Source organism: Stigmatopora nigra, chromosome 4, assembly GCF_051989575.1.
Source record: "Stigmatopora nigra isolate UIUO_SnigA chromosome 4, RoL_Snig_1.1, whole genome shotgun sequence".
NCBI classification, from domain to species: Eukaryota; Metazoa; Chordata; class Actinopteri; order Syngnathiformes; family Syngnathidae; genus Stigmatopora; species Stigmatopora nigra.
Window position 1 is genome coordinate 4,446,121 of NC_135511.1, and position 22,528 is coordinate 4,468,648.

General features: G+C 39.3%; 1 protein-coding gene across 1 annotated transcript; it reads right to left on the reverse strand.

Moving 5' to 3' along the window:
• Positions 1–2,698: 2,698 nt before the first annotated feature.
• On the reverse strand, positions 2,699–16,906 carry ela3l (elastase 3 like). The gene is made up of 8 exons (XM_077715286.1): positions 16,832–16,906; positions 14,797–14,885; positions 14,535–14,632; positions 14,284–14,412; positions 4,425–4,561; positions 4,208–4,353; positions 2,823–2,975; positions 2,699–2,750 (listed from the first exon to the last, which is right to left on the reverse strand). The coding sequence occupies exons 1-8, from the start codon at positions 16,869–16,871 to the stop codon at positions 2,733–2,735; spliced, it is 810 nt and encodes a 269-aa protein (XP_077571412.1). The 5' UTR covers positions 16,872–16,906; the 3' UTR covers positions 2,699–2,732.
• Positions 16,907–22,528: the final 5,622 nt, after the last annotated feature.

A 22,528-nucleotide genomic window follows, 5' to 3' on the forward strand; every position in this document is an offset into this window, starting at 1 on the left:
CATACCCAAGGGCAATTCAGAGTGTCCAATCAGACAACAATGCATGTTTTGGAATGTGGGAGTTAAACCGGAGCACCCGAAGAAAACCCACGCAGGCCCGGAGAGAACATGCAAACTCCACACAGGTGGACCAACGTGGATTTGAACCCAGGTCCCCCCACTGTGAAGCCGACACGCTGCCCACTAAGCCACCCAATAACACTTCCCCTTAACTTCCCCTTATTTGAGCCCTCTTGCGTTCCCCCTTTTTTTCTGGTTACCACGCAACACAACAGCAGGGTCCCTTGTCCTAAATCTTGTGTCAGACAAAAACATTCTTTTCAAGGCAAATTCAACCCTCCCCCACTTACTTCAAGCAGAAAGTTCAGTTAACATTCATAGCAATATGTGTTCAATCAATTTAAACTGGGATGGCCTGGCAGCGATCGTTCAATCCCACTTCAAATGGATTACAGTCGTCTTTAGAAATATTTACATAGATATGTATGTTTACATACACCACTGAAATCTAAATGTCAGGTCATTTTGTTTTTCAGAACTCCCCCCACATTGGCTGCTTGATTGCATTCATGAAGCAAATCCCAAAAGAATAAACAGTTAATGTAGTTTTTCTGGTGTTCTTTCTTATTTCATACAGTTTAATTTTCAAGATACATACTTGTTTCCCTTCACTGTTATTCACTATCTTTCTCTTTTAATTACAGATGCACAGAAGGGAATGAATTCCCATGCAAACCAAAATGCCTCACAAATGTAACCAATGAATAAATGCGTGGAGCATAAGACTATTTCATTTTAGGAGAATTGATATCATTTCTGTTCATGATTCTTACACAAGGCTCTGTCATTATAGTGAAGCACACAAATGAGAAAAGTGTTCGTCTCAGCATTCCGAATGTCACTCTCCTCGTTCTTTGTTATCGCAAGAATATGAGGTCAGATTCCCTAGCTGAGCATTAGGGAGGGATATTAGTTCCTTATTTCATAGTGTAGTAGACGCCATTCACTGATGTTATTGAAGTCTGGTTTTTGGAAGATATTTTCGGCACATCTGCTTGCTTGTTGGCTGCCTCTCATCTTTTCACTGTGGTTGTTTATACACAGTGTGAAGATGTCAGACTCAATTCTACAAGACGAACGTGTGAGGACACCTGCTGGAAATTTCTGTACATTGCGTCTGAACCAAGGGTGGGCAAACAACTACACAAGGGGCCACAGTTGGTGTAGGTTTTCATTCCTACCTATAATGTGTTCAATCAATTTAAACTGGGATGGGATTCCTACCTATAAAGACAACACATTTTCACCAATCTGGTGTCTTACAGGTGTAATCAGTGGATTGGAGTCTGGTGCTTCTTGTTTTCTGCAGAAAACTCATTGGTTAAAGTGCCTAAGCTGGATCGGTTGCAACAAAACCTGCACCCAGAGCGGCCCTTGAGGGCCGGTTTGCCCACCCCTGGTCTAAACAGACAATCGTTTATGTAGAATTTTCAAATGTAACTTGTATAGAGACCGATTTTTTTGTTGGTTACATTGATTCCTTCCTAAGAGATTAAAACAAAAAAAATCGTGTTTTACAACTCTTCTATCTTTTTTTAATAACATTGTAATATTTCTTAATACATTCCATTTTACTTTACTTTGTACTTTATGCTTTTTACTTTAATGTTTTTACAACTTTCTTTGTTCTGTTAGCCTGGCTTCTTTCTGCATTCTGCTACGCCTTTTTTTGGAACCATTGAGCCATGCCTACGCTGTCATACACATGGGACTAGCTGTCATAATACGCAGCGGAAGGAGCAACCTCAATGCCGCTAGAAATTCGGAGCTGGACAAAAGTGCCTGGAAAAGAAGCAACGCTTCAGACCAACCATTCTATCATAGGATATGATGGAAGAGCTGTCGGCGCTTACCAGGCCAGAAACGGAGTTGAGGGCTTCTACTCTGCTAATTTTGTCTTCAGCTCCAGACTACTGAGGAACTGTGCGGATAAACTTGGAAGAGTGACTGCATATTCTCTACCTCGGTCCCAGTCTGCAGGAGTTTTCCATTTGTGGAAAACTTCCTGTGTGTGGTTCCAGTTTTATCCAACTTTACAACGTCTTTTTCTTGAGTCTGTATCCGTTTTTTCCTACCGCAATCAAGATGGCGACCAGCGACCAAAAGACCGGGGATCAAAAGGAACCAAAAGACCAGCCCATTTGCATTCTGTCCTCGGGTTGCGTGGGTTTTCTCCGTGTACTCTGGTTTTCCTCCCACATCCACCTAATGCTTTATAGGCTAGTTGAACACATTAAATTGGCCCTCGGCTTTAGTGTGAGCGTGAATGGTTTTGCATCTCCTTGTGCCCTGTGATTACCTGGCCACCAGTTCAGGGTCGACTAGACAGGTGCCCATAGCTCCAGCACCCCCACGGGACCCTTGTGAGGATAACTGACATGGGAAATTAGTGAGTTAGCAGCATAGTTACACCCCCTGCTATCTTTTCATCATCTTCTGCATCAGTAATATCTCACTTCACGCCACCACACAAAAATGTTCTGAAAAAATCTTAGGGGAAAAAAATAAACCCCCGTCACCCACATTAACTTATGTGCTGCAATTGATGGAAAGGGAAGGGCTCGTAGTGGCTGACCATGTTTTCAGTTTCCTCATATCATGTTTTTAATTGAAACATCATCACGCAAGACAAATTAAGTCAGTTTGGTAGTTTTATTGACACTTCATTATCTTTAGTTGTTCATCATAACCTAAAAAAACAATTTTGAGAATTAGATGAAAAAAGTAGCTTTTGTTGTTTGTTTTTTTTCATCCACTTGTACCTGATCAATCCACTCGTTGAAGGCGGACACACGAGTGAAGACTGTGGGCTTCTTCACATAGTTGCAGCCCAGACCAGAGACAAAGCTAGCAATGCCGTGCACCTCCCAGGCTCCCTCCATATTCTTACAGTTCAGAGGGCCTCCAGAGTCACCCTGAGAAGAAGGACATGTTACGTACACACAGTGTTGACCAGCACGAAAACACCTCGCAGCAAAAATGGTGTAAAGGCAACGAACCTCCTTTTGAGAATGAGCAAAGTGTAAAATATGAAACTGGACCATCATTTTGAGGGAAAACTGTGCATCTAAATTATAAAAACTCATACAACCGTCTTGCTAAGAAATGGCCTATCACTTGGGACCTTGGTTGCATAAGCGTGAAATGACTGATTTACTTTTGTCAGTTTTTCTAAATATTTCATCCAAAAGCAGAATTTGCCTTGACAAAGGTGTTAGGAATAAAGAAAAATGTGTCATATTCGTGTTCAATAGCTCACCATCAATTGCTACCCACCTCCCCACATTTAGTTCAAATGTGTTCGAAGTCGAACGGCAGCTTATGAGTTAAAGGGTCAGTTCTGATTTTTCAGGGCATTTTATGTGCCACCCTTCAAATTTCAAATCATCATCCTCTAAAATACTAAAACTTGCAGTTGACCACATTTACTTGTCCTGATAACAAATTCCAAAAAAATGGACTGGCAATCAACCATGTTGACTTACTATACACAAAATCTCCTTCCCACCTCATCTCATCTCGATTTTTGAGCCGCTTTATCCTCACTAGCGTCGCGGGGGGTGCTGGAGCCTATCCCAGCTGACTTCAGGCCAAAGGCGAAGGACACCCTGAATTGGTGGACAACCAATCGCAGGGGACCAGGAGAAACAAAAACCATTCACGCTCACACTTACACCAATAGGGGCAAATTAGAGTGTCCAATCCGCCTACCATGCATGTTTTTGGAATGTGGAAGGAGACTGGAGTACCCGGGAAAAAACCCACGCAGGGAAGAACATTCAAACTCCACTCAGGTGGACTGACCTGGATTTGAACCCAGGTCCCCCTCTGTGAGCCTGACACGCCAACCACTTAGCTGGCGGGGCACCCTCTACACACAATCCGATATTAAATTCAAAAGCAATGTTTAGGACATTTCCATCATAAAAGCCAATGGAAATGTATAATTTAGGTAGGACTGGGCAATGATTATGCAAGCAGTTACTGTAACCTTTATCTGTAAGCTGAGCTAAACAAACCTTTCATAGTTTATTTTTGATTATTGACAAATATGTTGTGGAAAAATCTGAAAAGTGAAGGCTTAGACAGATTCAGTCCATTCTGGAATGACCCTAAAAAGAGTTCTGACAAAGAGTGTGGCCCTTACATTACATCCAGCCACGACTCCATCGCCACCGGCACACACCATGGTGGTCCTCACAGCGAAGCCCCACCAGTCAGGCTGAGAGCAAGTGGCATGGTCAGCCACAGGCATCAACGCCTGTTGCAGCTCATCAGCAATGGGGCCTCCGGCTAGAAAACGAAAGCCCACCTGATGACAAATGTTCAATTTAGTAGCACTATACAAGCAAAAAAACACCTACTGTACAGTCGACCCCAGCCAGTGATGAAGCAGGGATAGAGGTTGGTCAACAGGGTGCCAGCTGGTGGGATGCACGCCAACTGAACCTGATCGCTCAAAGTCACCGGCTCAGACAGCTTGATCATGGCGATGTCGTTTCTGCAGGGTATAAAGGAAGTTCATTGTTTGTACTGGAGGTTGATTTAGAAACATGAAGTGAGTGTTCAGAACTTTGATCGTCAGAATAATAGAAGACTGTTTAAAAAGGAGTTAAGCTTGAGCTTTTCTTCCAACATGTGTATTCAGAAGATGAATTATTCTTGGAAAGAAAAGATCGGGCTGCAGAAAACTTGGCAAACTCAAACATTTCTAGAATGAGTTATTACAGTTCATGAACGTTGCGTTCAACAATCATGTTACAGTTCAGTTCAGGAGGGTCGCGATTTAACAATAATTAGATGGTATAATCTCCAGTATACCTGCGGCCCTTGTAAGAATAAAATGCTTAAAAATGATTTTTTTTTTCTACAGCAGTAAAAAGTACAATTGTGTAATCGTGCAGGGGGTAGTGACTTCATTGCGTAACCATACTTTACCTGGAGTTTAACCAGATATTTTCTCTGTGACAATCGAGTGTGTGACCTCCGAGCCAATAGCACAGTAGTATTTTAACTGGCCCATTTTTTATGGTCTTCGGGTGTCTATTACAATGTAAATCATTCATTTGCTGAACCGCTTATCTTAACAAGGGTCACAAGGGGATATATATATATATATATATATATATATATATATATATATATATATATATATATATATATATATATATATATATATATATATATATATATATATATATATATATATATATATATATATATATATATATATATATATATATATATATATATATATATATATATATATATATATATATATATATATATATATATATATATACATATATATATATTTATATATAATATTTTTTCTACCATGATTTTTCATTCATAACAAATCTACAAAGGTCTACTGTAAAATATACACATTCTGAAGCAGTGTAGAATTTTTATGTTATGTTTACATGTATTTAACAGTCTTCTTTATTCTTTTTTAAATAGTATGATTCTGGCTGTCACATTCAGCTGCCAGTCTGGTTATGTTGTGCATTACAGAGCCCAGGTGCATGGGGGTGGGCAGAGTTCCCTACCTCGCACCTGCGTCCTGTCTTGTCAACAGAGTATTTAAACACAGGTGAGCCAATACTGAGAAATATTGCTTTCCTAGTCACCATTGCCAATTCCAAATATTTTTTTCCCTTTGCTGGTTGCTATTCTTCACTAAATGCTGAGTTGTTTTTGATTTACTCTTTTTTATTGGCGTTTGGTATCTTCAGCCTTGTTGTTGGGTTTATTCTGTTTTATTATTATAATAGTTATATTAATTCATTTCTTTATTAAATCAATCTCTTTCTTTTCTTTGTATTAATTCATTACTTTGTTAAATCATTCTCTTTCTGTTTTTCAAAAGTCTTGAGGTCACACCAAGTCATCTTTAACCTAGACAGCCTGTTCCAGGATGGTTATACAAACAATCCACCCAATCTGGGTCCTTGAGATTTGGTGGGCCCTTGGTGACGAGGACAGGGCTATTCGGACAATAACAAGAATATTGTTATCGTTATGTAACCGTACACTTCGGGTTTTTCTGTATGTAACGATTATATGATTATGATTATATTATATGATTCTTAGGTCAAGGAGGTTGTATAATTACTCTAATCTAAATGTTGTTAGGTCTAGTCCCTGTTTTTGTTATTAGTAAAATACTTTGATTGTTATTGTAGTCCCAGATGTTGTTTTTACTCATACGTGATGGAATGATCAACAACTCTGTAACTTGTGACCATAAGAATGGGACGAAAACGTCTATTCGAGGAGACGTTCGGAAGTTGTAAGGGACACTTGCTGTAACTCTCCCTTCCGGAGGCTATCTGTTGTATCCATTTCTATTTAATTAAATGTCAATAATTGAATAAGATGTCTTCCTGCAGTTATTGATAATTACGGACGAAGGTAATTATTAATGAACCTGACATTTTGGTCCTTCTGAGCCATGGAGGTCAATATACCGGAGCGAGAACCCAGGCGCTGCTGTTCGACATCTGGTAAGTGACCGTGCGCACGGCGTCTTCAAAACCCTTGGTGGGCCGGAGTTTTCGACGGGGGCGCCTGGATTCTCGGCGGTTGAAGACTTTTCCTGCTGGAGGGAGACATCTGATGGATCTCGGGTAAGTCCACATTAATGTCTGCATGTTGTGAAGGTGTTTACAAATGCGTTAAAGGGACATTGTATGTGAGGCCCATTGTTGGGCTGGTTTCGCGTCCTGGGTGACGGCGATAAAACCCTGTGTTTATACTAGTCAATGGCAGGTACGGTGGGGCACTTTGCTGGAAAGTGTCCTGTGTCTCAGGGGTAGGCACGAATGTATTGTACTAGAGGTACAATATTGGGGCCAGGGAGTGTCCTGTGTCTAAAGGGTAGGCACGAATATACGTTGTATGGTGTTTGTGTGGTTTCTGCAGTAAAATTAGGAAAGGCCTAGGAGATACAGTCGATACAGTCGAATAGATAATAATAATATTAATAATAATAATAAATAATAGAGTTAACTGTGTGAGGCACACGAACTCACTACAAAAAATAATAGTAAAATATGGGAAACACGTGTTGTAAGGCGGGTTTGGATGACGATCAAAAAAAAATACGTCTAACTTGTAAGGATTGGAAAAAAATTGGAAAGACAAAGCGCTTTAAAAATATTACACAGCTATATTTATGGATAAATAAATATGGGTTTGCTGGCCAGCTTAAAATGCATAAAATGCAGGATAATATATGCACTAGTGCATAGAGGTAATATACATATATAAATAATATGTGAGTGGATAAAAGTGTAACAACTTGTTCCACAGACACTAATGGAGGTAATATACATATATAAATAATATGTGAGTGGATAAAAGTGTAACAGCTTGTTCCACAGACACTAATGGCGAAATAAGGCCGGGGAGAAGTTAAAAAATACTATTTTGGGAAAATAGTGGGGGCTCCCTCGGATAACGGGGATATATTTAAGACCGTGGCGGCGGGAAAGTACTGTTTGGTAAGGAAAAATAGCGGGGCCTCCTCGGCTGACGGGGAAAATATTTACCGAGATAGGTGACGGGCGCGGAGGAAGTTTAACAAAAATAAAGGGAGCTAGAAAATTAATGGGGACACTGGTATTTGATTTGGTTAATCCGGGTATGACGTTTTGTGATTACAATAAATTGGGTTTTTTTTGTGATGCTTGGGCTTGTATAACAACAATTAGAATGGTTATTTCCAAGTGCTGGTGGTGCTTTGTTAATATAACCTATATGTACTGTCAATTTACAGCAATGTGATGGCTTATTGCAGCTTGGTTTTTGATCCCGTCCGCTAACGGGAAGATGGTGTTTAAAAAGACAAAAGAATATATACAAAATGATCATTTAAATGTTTAGCAGGGAATGTCACCTGTGTTTTTATTATGCTCTAGACTTGCCAAAAAATGTGTCAACTGCGGGGGAAGCGTTTCTGGTGCAGCGGCTGCTGATTAGATGGGAGTGAAACATGTGGGCCGCGGGGCAGACGATTTAACTGTGTTGGGCTTTCGGGAGCGTTCGGACCGTGTAAACGACTAAAATTTTGTGATCCTTTCCGTGAAGACATTATAATAATAATAATTGGCCTTGGGGGTGCTGAAGCAAACTTGAGGGCAGAAAATGGGTTTTTGCCATATTGTTGTGCTTGCAGCATACATATTCTGGATATATGGGGTCTTGGAAAAATATTGTTATGTAGTTGAATATCGGAAGAGGGGTTAATTTGACGTTTTAATGGTTGTCTTCTCTAAAAAGCGTTGTATTTGGGCACAGGGAAAAAGCTGGTTTGTAAACATAAGATAACAATGCTGTTTTCGCAGCAAGAGTGGAGGTCATAGTTAACGGCTAATTGCGTTTTCTGTTTGGACTTTTCAGAATAAGAACAATACATGGGCTGCAAGAAATGCAAGGTTATGCGAATGCTTTCGCATTGATATTTTGGGTTTTAAAATGAAATGCATTAAAAGGATAGAAAAATCTGTTCAGTAAAAGGTTGATTTGGTAAAAAGCTTTGGATTTGGGAAATAGACCAAAATAGTCATTTTTGAGCAATTGTGGATTTCAAAGGGCTCTTAGTTAAAGGAAACTAGCTTTTGGAGGATAAAATAATATTAATACTATTTCAGAATTTTTTGATTATTCAAAATACTTTAATCCAGGAGGTTGGCTGTTTAAAAGAATAAAAGGCCAGGATGACAAAATTTACAATATTATGGTATATTGGTGACGATAAGGTTTTTAAAACATTAAAGTTTGTAATTAGGAATTGTCTAACAAAAGGTTGATTTGTCTCATTTAATTGTTGTAGATTTTTGTTTTGGTAACAGGCTATGGGAAATGACTCGTGTCTTAAGTAAACATCATATGAGGTGATTTACAAAGTATAGTAGGTATTGAATTATTTGGCTGTTAACGACATCAGATGGGAAATTTACAATGCAATAGTGGCATGATAAAATTCATGGCATTCATCCAAATAATTAGGTGAATTGTAAATAAAATAATTGGTTTAGGATGAGCATATTTTCCCTAAGAATGGAGTAACATGGAATGTTTTTCAAAGTGCACTTGAAAGAACATTGTCTGTTGTCCTGACAGGAGGAAATATGCTTTGTCACAGGTCATATTGATGACTTTAAGGATATTACGGATTGGATAAGCATTGGTCAATTGATACAACCAAATAACGTTGCTTTTACGGCTTTAAGGGCATGCAAATTGGTTAGAACTTTAGCAACGATGGGGTTAATACGCCTGAATGTTACAGTGATAACGAGTGACAATAACAAGCTTAGATAAGGGAGGGAAAGGAGAAATTCTCCAAATTCCAGAATCTGGCTTAGAAACAGGTTATGTTAGTCGTTTTGGGTTTTTGACAGGATGTGGTAGTACATAAATTCTGGGAAATTTTGGGAAATTGGGGACCCCATATCTAAAACAAGTTTGAGACAAATGTGTAAATAGGCTCTATTTGGCGCTGGATGCACGAATTCTAGTGGGGCCTTTCATGTTTTGAAACAAGTGACGCTTTAGGTAGATGGGTTGTCTATGAACAAAATGGGATGGGGGAAATTCGCTTACAAATTCGGCGTGTTATCTTGGTTCATAGAATTTGGAGTCAAGGCGACAAAATAAAGGCCATAGGCGTCATGTTGTATAAATTAGGCGTGGATGAATTTGTTTTACAAATGGGGGAGATTATCTTATCACCTGAAACAAGTAGAAACAAAATTGGATGGCCGCATTAAAAGGTGATTGGCATGCTATTAGAGGGAATTGGGATTTTCCAAAAACATGATAGGGGGCCATTAGGTCATGGCGGCTGTAAAAAATAAAAACTTTAGATGTGAAACTATTCCCACCTCAATTCGGGGAACAAACAGGTAAACTGATAGCATTAAAGAGGATATAACTTTGTGTGAAACTTGAAGGAAATTTTTTACAAACGGTTAAAATGCTAGAGTGGGGGTGTGTATATTAAAGGATCTACTAATGAATGCGGGGTGGATCCAGACTTTCCGGAATGTGGGGTATTCATGGCGTCCTCGAGAATTTGTGGATTTTCTCCGGGTACTCCAGTTTACTCCCACAAAATGAAATTATGGATGCTAGACTGGTTGAACACACTAAATTCTTCTGTTTATGAGTGTGAGCGTGAATGATAGTTTGTCTTTTTGTGTTTTTTGATTGGCAGACCACCGAGACATAATCTATCAATAAAAGATCAATAAAGAAAATAATTTGGGCTTGAGTCAAGGGAAGTCCTATATCTCGACAAGGGGGAGGTGGCCTTGCTACAACGGCACTACAAGGCTTAGGGTTTAAATCTATATGCATACCCACATATCCATTTCAAAAAATACATATAGATTTTATTTTATTTTTATTAGATCATATGGATATCATTCCACGATATGGAATTCCAGAAACTATTTATAGTGATAATGGCTCCCATTTTGTTAATATAATAGTTGTCTACCATCCACAATTGGCGGACCTTATATGAAGACCTGTTTGGTAGACCTTACAAATTGTTATTATTCACTACACAATGACAATTGGATGATGAGGCGAATCTATCAGAGAAAAAAAAAAAACGCACACACCAAATTTAGACTATCAGAGGGAGATTTTGCTTGTCAACAGGAAACGGACGAAGCGACGGTGATTCTTGAAGACTGGATGCTGATAAGCAGCATAAAAGAAGAAACATCGGAGCAACGCAAAGTGGGAGGGTCCTTGTTACTGAAAGGGGACACGGATGCACCTTTCCCACAGTAAGAAGGTTGTCTAAATTGAAACGTTTCAAGAGGAAAACTCCCTAAACAAAGACAAAAAGTCATGTTGAAAACAATTATTGCTTTTGGGGCAATGAGATTAATGATGATTGTGATTCTATTCTTTTCCACAGTAGGGTTGTTTTCTCCAGTTGGAGAAAAAGGCGGAGGCGTTTCAATTGAGGATACACCTTCTTACGGGAGGGTAAACCGAGAAACATACACATTTACATTTAATTAACATTACCTGCTAAATCAAATTTCCAAATTGAAAATATATATTTGGACTCGGCGACGTCCCGGTTGCCATACAAAAAGAGATGGTGGGAAATATGTGTGGTACATTAACAGCAGAAAATTGAAGATTGGGAAAAGCCTTGTTGCAGAAATTGGTCAAGATTGGAAAGCTTGGACTGACATATTAACCTGTGAAATTTATTTCTGAAACAGGGATTTCCCAAACGGGGGATAATTGGGCGCTGTTAATGGAGTGTAAAGAAGGCAAGCACTATGTGGAGCTACTTTGGTAAAAGGGTGGTCTCAATTGAAACATTGAGGGGACGGGTAAGATAAACTTTCTGACTTAATAAAATACGGGAAACACCAATATTAATTGAAAAGATTATTGCTCAGCAAGCAATACCATAAAACTATAGGGAACTCTTTTATATTGGGTTTGACGTCTCCATATGGTTTCAATTGAGACTAAACCATCTTACAAAGGATTAGGATAACCTACCAGACAAGAGAAAATACGATGGGGTCTAACAACTCCCTCAATCACCATTCATTTGGGGAAAAGTGTTTTTACAAATGAAAAAACGTGTCCTACTTGGCAAGAAAAAAATATTGAAGCAGTGTTTATCCTGTTACGCGGTAAATAGGAAGTCAATTTTTCCACTGTTTAATCATTTTACCTGCTTAAACCTTACAGGGCATGGTCTGAAGCTGGGGGCGATAAATGAGACGTGGTGTACCGGCGTTCTAAAACAAACTACACCCCTGATACCACGTTCTGGCCTATGGTGGCGGGGTGGTAGATAAATTATACGACTCCTGCCGAAACGCGGCAGGACTAGGTACTTTGGTCTCACTGCTCTTACCAATGTCTGTTTTTCCATCCACAGTGGAGGAGATACAATTGGCGGCTCATAATTCGGAGGTGAAGGGTCGACCCTCCCGACAACGTCGAGAGGCATGGAGGGAAGGAGATCCAACATACATTGATGCGATTGGCATCCCCCGGGGCGTACCAGATGAGTATAAGCTGGCTAATCAGATCGCAGCAGGTTGGGAGTCTATCTTCCTTCTAATCACCCCAAACAAAATTGTGGATAGAATAAATTACTTACATTACAATGTTCAAAACTTGGAAATTATACTGAACAGGGATTTGTGGCCATGAAGGAACAACTGGCAGCTACCAGTCTGATGGCGTTCCAGAATCGCATAGCGGTGGATATGATCCTTGAAACAGGGGGCGTGTGTGCAATGTTTGGAAAACAATGTTGCACCTTCATACCGAACAACGCGTCACCCAGTGGATCTCTCACCAGGGCCATTACTGGCCTGCAAACACTGAACCGCAATATGCAAGGGCACTCTGGAGTAGATACGTCCGCATTGTCAGATTGGTGGGATAAGACCTTTGGAAAATCTAAAGATTTGGACTATAGGCACAATTACCGCTATCCTAACATTGTGTGGGTGATGTAGTATCCCCTGTTTGCGCTCCTTGCTAAGCCGACTTATAACTACTGAAATTGCCCCTATAAATTCTAAAGTACATGAGTTGTATCTTATGGGACGGTTTGGGAAAAGCAGTGAGGTCCAGGAGTACGGTAAATCCGAGGACCAATTGGACGAATATAATTATGTTTTTTTCTCTTTCAGACCAGCCATGGGAGTAAGGAGTAGGCGGATAAAATCGCAGTCACCGACATTTCCATTTAGTGATTACTAAGAAATGACTAATAACATACATATTATAAAAACGGGGGAATGTTGGGTTTATTCTGTTTTATTATTATAATAGTTATATTAATTCATTTCTTTATTAAATCAATCTCTTTCTTTTCTTTGTATTAATTCATTACTTTGTTAAATCATTCTCTTTCTGTTTTTCAAAAGTCTTGAGGTCACACCAAGTCATCTTTAACCTAGACAGCCTGTTCCAGGATGGTTATACAAACAATCCACCCAATCTGGGTCCTTGAGATTTGGTGGGCCCTTGGTGACGAGGACAGGGCTATTCGGACAATAACAAGAATATTGTTATCGTTATGTAACCGTACACTTCGGGTTTTTCTGTATGTAACGATTATATGATTATGATTATATTATATGATTCTTAGGTCAAGGAGGTTGTATAATTACTCTAATCTAAATGTTGTTAGGTCTAGTCCCTGTTTTTGTTATTAGTAAAATACTTTGATTGTTATTGTAGTCCCAGATGTTGTTTTTACTCATACGTGATGGAATGATCAACAACTCTGTAACTTGTGACCATAAGAATGGGACGAAAACGTCTATTCGAGGAGACGTTCGGAAGTTGTAAGGGACACTTGCTGTAACTCTCCCTTCCGGAGGCTATCTGTTGTATCCATTTCTATTTAATTAAATGTCAATAATTGAATAAGATGTCTTCCTGCAGTTATTGATAATTACGGACGAAGGTAATTATTAATGAACCTGACACTTGTGTAAGTTTTAATGTGAAGTTATTGTTTTTTTTTAAAGTGCTGCTTTCAAAATCAGTGTCAGACCTTCCCACAAATATTAAGATATTAGCCTTATAATCACAATTCTGTTTATCCTCCTAAAATTAACCACATTGATCACGACTTTTTCAATTTTCAACTGCAATTTTCAACTAAAATGCACCCGAGTATAAGTCGCACTAGCCAAAGAATGCATAATGAAGAGGGGTTACTGGAGTAGTTTTCATTCTTCAGTTATTTTTTTAAATGTATTAAAACTAAGAACAAAAATGATAAAATATAATAGTAATAATAAAACAGACAAAATAGGCACCTGTTAATCTAACGCGAAAAGTTTTTTGGACAACGATAGCATAAAAAAACAACACATGCCGGTTACACAAATGTACTTTTTACTGCTGTAAAAGAAAATCCCTTTTTAAGCATCTTATTCTCACAGGGCCCACGGGACTTTTTATATATATATTTTTTATATTTATATATGACTTATTTATGTTTTAACTGGGAAAATGCACTCTGTGGACTAGCACCACCAATTTCATTATACACAGCTATGTATGATGACAATAAAGGACTTTTGATTTGATTTTTTTATAAGACGTGGCAGTCAAAGTGAAAAGTTGAAATACATAGAACATATAAGTCGGAAAAGGTGAAACATACAGTGTATTGTAATATAGTATATTTCTTCTTACCCTAAAGCCACGAAAATGGGATTCCATTTCTCATGCACAATGATCTTTTCAGGCAAAATGGCCTTGGAGGCGGCCTCTTCCTCCACCAGATTGTGTTTGCCCACAAACACTCTATATGAGAACTTCTTGCTACACAGGCACAGATGTATGTACATGCAGCTTAGTATTGAATGGAAATGACAACACATTTGATTCATTTATAGCAGTGTAAATTTTGCTGTCAATAAACTGGGCATTTTTCCCTCTCCTACTTTATACAATGAGCAGCAGTCATAACCCAGTTTTCAGCAATCAGAGATCCCCCACAAGTGTGCCTCCACTCTCCATCCCTCTCATACTGAAGCGAAATCTGCACATGGAACAACAAAGGTTTGGGGAGCTCATTAACCCAGGCAAACATCTAACTAGTCCTGCACTTGTGCGTGCCATCTAAATACCAGATGCAAGGTATGTGACACTTGCCAGCGCATATGAAAAGGTAGACAGATGTGTATCTCAGTGTATCGGTGTTACCTGCCAAGGCCAGCTGTGAGGCCTGGCGTCTTCACCGTTGACCACGCGGGAAGTTCGCGGCTCAATGGGTGGCGTGCCGCACCCGAGGGCTGATAGGGGAGGACATGTGAAGGGCAAAAGGTGGAAAAATGCATTATCTTTTAACATTTTGAATCACCAATCTCTCTGATATGTATTATAACATAAAATCAGCCGGGAAAGTCCCAAATCGTGTGTAAAATAATGTAAGTGTTTTTGTAATGTTTGGATTTGATGGTAAAACCTATTTTTCTGGGAGTTTTCAATTTTATTTTCAATGGATTATTTTAGTGTGACTTTAAAACAATGATTTTTCAACTTATTTTTTTAAGAATTCCTTTACATTTTATTTTGCATAGAATTATTTAGATTACTAGGTGTTCCCCTACCCCCACATCGTATACCTCCATTAATTTATTCTCATCTCTCACCTTATTTTCTGAATTGCTTTGTACTCACTAGGGTCGCAGAGGGTGCTGGAGCCTATCCCAGCTGACTTCAGGCCAGAGACAGGGAACACCCTGAATCGGTGGCCAGCCGATCGCAGGGCACAAGGAGATGGACAACCTTACACACTCACACCCATACCTGGGGTCAATTTAGAGTGTCCAATCAGCCTACCATGCATGTCTTTGGAATGTGGGAGGATACCGGAATACCCGGAGGAAACCAACGCAGCCACGGGGAGAACATGCAAACTCCACAGAGATGGACATGACCTGGAATTGAACCCAGGACCCCAGAGCTGTGTGGCCGCCGACGCACTAACCCCTCGGCCCACTGGGCCGCCCTGGTTAGTTCATCAGCCTCACAGTTTGGGTGTCCTGGATTCGAACCCAGGTCGGTCCTCCTATGTGGAGTTTGCATGTTCTCCTCGGGCTTGCATGAGTTTTCTCCGGGTACTCCAGCTTCCTCCCACAGTCCAAAAACATGCATGGTAGGCTATTCGAACTTTAACTTCCCCCTTGGTATGGGTATGAGTGTAAATGGTTGTCCATCTCCTTGTGCCTTGCGATTGGCTGGCCACCAATTCAGGGTGTCCCCTCCCTGCCCTGTCTCCAAAGTCAGGCGGGATAGGCTCCAGCAACTCCTGCGACACTTGTGAGGATAAGTAGTTCAGAAAATAAATAAATAAAGGGATTTATGAGCCTCTGCAAATGGTCGGCCAGCAATTCAGGGTGTCCCTCGCCTGGTGCCTGTAGTTGGCTGTGCAAACCTTGTGAGGGTTAGCATTGTGGAAAATGAATGAATGAATGCTAAATTGTATTCATTAAAATTACGACACATTTATTTTATTTATGTGCAGGCAACATAATACAACAATTGGATTTAAAATCGGGTTTGTAAAATATTGACCTGTCGGCTGCAAGTTTGAGCAATGGACTATATGAAAGTCTAAAAAGCATTACAAAATATATATTGTCTGGAAGGGTGCATGAATTTCACTTTATTTATTTGATTAATAATTGATCATAAATTGCCCCTAGGGTATTAGTGTGGCCACCGATTCAAGGTGTCCCCCGCTTTTGGCCCGAAATCAGATAGGATAGGCCATGTGAGAATGAAGCGGTTAAGAAAATGAATGAATGAATAAGAATTGATGACTTAAATTAGCAACAGTTTTTTCTTTATTTTTTTACAGTGCAGTTAATCTACAAAAATAATTTTCCAACGTGAGCGGAAGACAAAATAACCACAAAAAAAGAATGTACAGGAAGGCTGGGGCGGCCCTCAAAAGTGAAAAAAAAAACCCACATGAACCATGCAAAGAAAAATTAGACAATCAAGTGCCATCTGGCAGACTGTCAAGAAGTGGATCCCTCTATCCTTAATGTGGAGTCATTGATTTACCTGTGGCAATCCCCTTAAGCACACACACACACACACACACACACACACACACACACACACACACACACACACACACACACACACACACACACACACACACACACACACACACACACACACACACACACACACGAGCGCACTCACAAACAAGGCCAGATGTTCTTACCAGCAGCAAAGAGAACTGAGGCCAACACAACAGGAATCATGTTGATAGATGCGTCTCTAAAGAGGCCACTCAACACTGCTCACTTTTAAACGTTTTTCCGCAGGCACCCCCCCCCCCCCCCCCCCCGCCTTGGGGTATTCAGTGGTACATGCTATTAGTATAATAAAATGAGCCAATGGCAAAGCAGCCAGCACAGGTGGATGCTCTGGAAAATTTCTCATGACCTTTATCTGGAGACACAAGTCATGGCTATTTATTTGTTTTTACTGGATGGCACAGACAGTGAAAAATGTCCAATTCCTTTGGACGGGGACTGAATGCTTTATCCCAAGGGTGTCAGCCTCGGGTTGGTTCACGTGCCGCATTAACGTCAACTCGATTTCATGTGGGCCGGAACATTTTTGATATAATATTTAGATTTTTTTTATTAATAGATTAAAAGAACTGGATTAAAATCCCTGAATATTCATTTTTGTATAGATCTAAAACAATGTTTATTTTTGCTTTTTGTACATATATTTTTAGAATTTACAAAATGATATTTGAACTTAAAACACGGAAAAAAATATTTAAAAATTACAATTATTGATTTAAAAGGGGGAAAATCAGGAAATTTAATATACATCTATACTCTTCAGTTTAATTTGATCCTAAAAAATGAAAGTCGGCACTCATGATTTACTTTCTCGGCCCGCACAAAATGATGCGGCGAGCCAAATTTGGCCCCTGGGCCGCCACTTTGACACCTGTATTTTAACCGTTAATATGACACTCATCAAAATACTGGAAAACAATCTTTAAGGTTGTAATAAAACCATAAGCAGAATTTATTGTCATGAAAATGACCCAAAAGTACAGGAAGTGACCCAGACAAAGCCCCAAAATTAACACAATAAGTGACCCCAAAAACGACCTCAAATCAGAAGAAGTCACTCAAAATTATAAAAGAGTCACTTGGAAATATACCCCACAATCATAAGACAGTCACCAGTGGACTTGAAATTAAAGAAATAGAAAGTGACTCAAATGAACAGGAATACATCTTGAAATGATCCAAAATAAACTGGAAGGGACCCAAAATGAGCAAGAAGTGACCCAGAAACACGCTTAAATTCACCTGTAATTTAACTTATATCAACAGGAAGTGACCCAAAGAACAGACAGAGACCAAGGAATGCCCTAAAGTAATGTAAAAAGAGGAGGTGACCTAAAAACACAACAAAATCAACAGAACCAAATTAATCAAGAAGTGGCCCCTAAATGCAATAGGAAAAGACTCAAATCAATCAAGATGTGACTTTTTAATGTGACAAAAATAACAGGAAGTCAAGCAAAAAAAAGGAATTGACCCATAGATGCATATTAGATAACAATAAGTGAACCAGGAAGTGACAGACATAAGATCACTGACTAGCAGATTATGGCATCCCCAAGCAATTTCTCGAATAATAGCATTTTTTTTATTAATGTCTTATTTACTTATGAATATACCATTATAAAAATAATAATGACAATAAGAACTAATAATATAAAATAATAATTATCTAACTTTAACTCATTATACAACAGCAATGTGTTCAATTACCCAAAATAGTCACCTAACCTCTCAAGAGTTGATTACACTTCACTATAACCTGGAATTAAATGCTTGCATAAGAGCATGAGAAGCCAACATCTGGATAACTGGCACACAGCATGTTTGTTCTGAAATGCAAAATGAAAATTCAAGGAAGGGGGCATTAGAATAATAAATAACCAGATGGTGCCATTGGTGCAGCTAATATTCGACATGACATTTATATACAAGGCATTTATTAAACTATAAAGGCTCCTTGATTATTTTAATATTCTAAAAATTAACATGAAAAAACTTATGATTGATACATTTGCATTTGAAATTATTCTCTGAGCATTGCACATAATTTCACTTTTTGATTGACATATGCACAATAATACCAACACCAAGCGGGAATCAACCCCATGCTTGCCTGCACCAAGGTCAGGCGCGTGAAGCACTACACCATCAGGTGGCTTCAATGACATATTTAACATCACAAATATGTATCATTCCTATTTTTGTTACATTTGACCTGCATGTTCACTCAAGATTTGACATTTTGACTTGTTCAGCAGGCAGTCTGGTGGAGGAAAGCATACATGACTCACAGTTCTAACATTGAGTGTTCAATCACAAGTGGATTCCAACCTACCTGTATAGAATTTGTATGTTCTCCATGGGTACTGCAGTTTCTTCCTATGTCACAAAGAGATGCTAGGTAGGCTATAAGAATGCACAATTTTTGACCTCCAGAAGAAAATAAATCCCATTACAAAATACTATGTACATATTCAAATATACAAGGTTGATCTTTGTCCATGGCCTCACAGCTTTGGGGTCCTGGGTTCAAATCCAGGTTGATCTACCTGTGTAGAGTTTGTATGTTCTACCCAAGCCTGCGTGGGTTTCTTCCGGGTACTCCGGTTTCCTCACGCATTACAAAAACATGCATAGTAGACTGATCGGATACTCTAAATTGCCCCTAGGTTTGAGTGTGCATGGTTGTCTGTCTCCTTGTGCCCTGCGATCAGCTGGCCACCGATTCAGGGTTGCCCCCCTGCCTATGGCCTGGGATTGGCTCCAGCACCCTCTGCGACCCTATTGAGGATAAAGCGGTTCAGAAAATGAGATGAGAAATCTTTGTCCATGAACATCTAATTCATTTTATTGTCAAAACACATTCTGTTCTCATTTTTGGAGAATGTCAACATCAGTTTGATTGTATTGCCACAAAATTTCCCCATGAATGTCATCATCTAATAATCATCAGTAATTGAAAACAAAAACATTGCATTCAGTGAGCTGACCACTAGATGGGACAATTTATCTCTGAAATTTGGTTTCCCTTTTTGCCTTTTATTTTGTTGAAAACAATTCACCGAAGTATTATCATTAAAAATTCTAAAGAAAATCTGAAACGTTCCTTTTTCATCCGCGACGTTGGATTCAGGCGTAACCCCCCCCCCCCCTTGCTCTGTGGAAACATATGAATGACAAAACAAGAGAAAACAATGAGATAGCCCACATCCCTCTGTGACTTCCTCCATAGCCCTGATATGCAATTATAATTGAAAGCTAATTAAAATTCTTCATCAAATCTGCCAGACATTGTTGTGCTTATCGCTGCTCTGTGCCCACAATACATGACCCCCAGCCCCTTTCCACCTCGCTGTGTGATGATTAAACCTCTTGTATTCGTGACATTGTTGGTGGGCAGAAGAGATACCTGCAGCACGGAGCATGTGATGGATCTACCGCAGTTCTGGGCCAACCTTTGGAAGGCCCCCTCTAGGCTTTGTAGCAACTGGGTCTCAGTCTGTTTTACCTGTCAGCAACCACTGTTGAACTCTCTCTGACTCTCAGTGTTTATGGTTGCCTTCTATCTATTTGGACCAGCAAGGATTGCCTCTCAATGATAGCTCGTACAGGGCAAAGCGATTGCTATCAACAAATATCATGAGTAAGCGCTTCTGCACATTGCCTATCATTAAGTTCTTGGCCACTCCTTAGGTTCACAAAAGAGTTGAACTGAAGAACTAAACTGGAAGCTAAGCCACCTAATGGTTGAATTGAATTAAATGCTTTTATTGTCATTATACAAGTATCATGAGATTGGAAGCTTTCACCCAGAAGTGCACAAATAACAACAACAAACAAACAGACAAACAAATCAACAATAAAAAAAGTAGTCCAAGTGAGATCACAAGAGTGGGGCGGCCTTGTTTGTCTGAATTCCGGGATGAGGCACACTTTTTGTAATGTAAGAATCTCAAGGGGCACGATCAATCTGAAAATATTTTAATTTACAATTATGTCACCTATAATAACAATAAAAAGTTGTTTTCATTTTGGATGATGACATAATTTTGATGATATAATTGTGAGTGCTTACGGTCATCTGTCTCTCTAATATATTCATTAATTCATTCCTTTTCTGAACCAGCCTATCCCGGCTAACCAGGAAGGGGACACCCTGAATTGATGGCCAGCCAATTGCAAAGCACAAGGAGACGGACAATCATCCATAAAGTCATTAAAAGAACCAAACTTCATGAATGTTTTTTGTGACAAAGAAGTATCTGTTCCAATCACTCCATGAGAGAAAAATCAGAGTTGTAGAAATAACTAGAAACTCAAGAGACCCCTGACATTATGTATGTATGTACATTTTTGACCACAACTCAGCGGCGGTCCGTGCATTTTCTAGCGATGCCTTCAATCCAACGACACATTAAAAATAATCGATAATAACCTCATACAATTAAAATATTATTTAGGAATATAGCCACATTTTACTCACCAAAAATCCTTTTTAACTACACAATATCCATCCTCCTTTCTTCCTTCCTTCTTTTCTATCGCCATCGAAGCTAATGCTGAAAGTCGAGCCTGTCCTGTTGTATATCTGGCATACATTTTTACTCGATTTAGTGCTGAAAATGTTCGTTGCCGGTTGTGACAGATTTGCTTGCTTTGGAGTTGTCCGATCTTTCTTAATGATGTCCAGTTTTTCTTTCACTTGAAAAGTCTGTCTTGAAAATGGCTTTAAATCAATACAACAATATATTTGCTTGTGCAGCTCGCTCCAGATGAAGTCTGGTGAAAGCGATGACATATTCATACGCCAGCGAGAAGGCAATGGCGTACCCCTACGCTTGCGACAAGGCATTGTGGTGTTGCCAACTCGAAATCTGATTGGTTAAAGCAACATTCTTGTGACGCTTGTTTATTGCAGCAGAGCCCGCAGAACTGATTGTGAATGCCTTGAGGCAGATTTCTGACCCTGGCAACATATAATGGCTCAAATGTCATTGGTTAAATGCTTCAATATGAAAACACACATCTGGAATCAGTGCAACCAAGAAGAAAAACAATGAATGGAAGCTAACAGACAATTTGGAATTATCTAATAAATATTGATGGACAAAATATAATATATGATTCAGATATTTCTAAGGCAAGCAGAGAAGGCCCTTGCTCAATGGGGTTTGGATCCGGGGATGTCATCAATTATTACACTTTATTCCATACACATGGTGTATTTCACTACCCATTAAAAAGATCAAACACAACAAACAAAAACAGGCAAATACTTTATCCTCACTAAAGTGAATGCTGGAGCTCATCCCAGCCAACCGTAGGCTGTAATCAGGGGACACCCTGAAATATTATTGTATAATTTAATATCAAAGATTTGTTTATGTAGCCCTTCTCCATTTTCAATTGATCATTTTTCCTACCAATCAACATTTTTCTTTTGTTATTAAATTGCACCCCAGGATTCCCTGCCATGTTTGGCGCTAGAAAAAACACGCGGCAAGGAATAAGCTGTTTAATTAAATCTTCACAATTGCCTCATGCTCCGACTGGTCTCCGGGCAGGTCTTGTTCTTACTTGTAAGATTTCCTGTTAACTCATATCTCGCAGTATGGAGGCTTGCTGCTATGAAGACCTCGTATTTGCTTCAATTTGTAGCAGTGCTCCTACGCCGGAACGTGCTGTTCAATTTAATACGAATAAAAAATCTGTTCTTTCTGCCATCTTTCATAATAGTTTGTGAAATGAGCAAACCGTGATTTTGTGTGGCAAAATTGATCGCACTAGATGACATCATGTATTAAGATAAGAAACAGCAAGAT

What these genes read in the sequence shown, in the direction of transcription:
- ela3l (XM_077715286.1), bottom strand. Translation starts at nt 16,871, where the DNA reads ATGATTCCTGTTGTGTTGGCCTCAGTTCTCTTTGCTGCTG. An exon ending in CTCACAGCTGGCCTTGGCAG is followed by an intron (nt 14,633 to 14,796) that starts GTAACACCGATA and finishes TTCCATGTGCAG; the next exon opens with ATTTCGCTTCAGTATGAGAG. An exon ending in ACTGCTGCTCATTGTATAAA is followed by an intron (nt 14,413 to 14,534) that starts GTAGGAGAGGGA and finishes GTGCCTGTGTAG; the next exon opens with CAAGAAGTTCTCATATAGAG.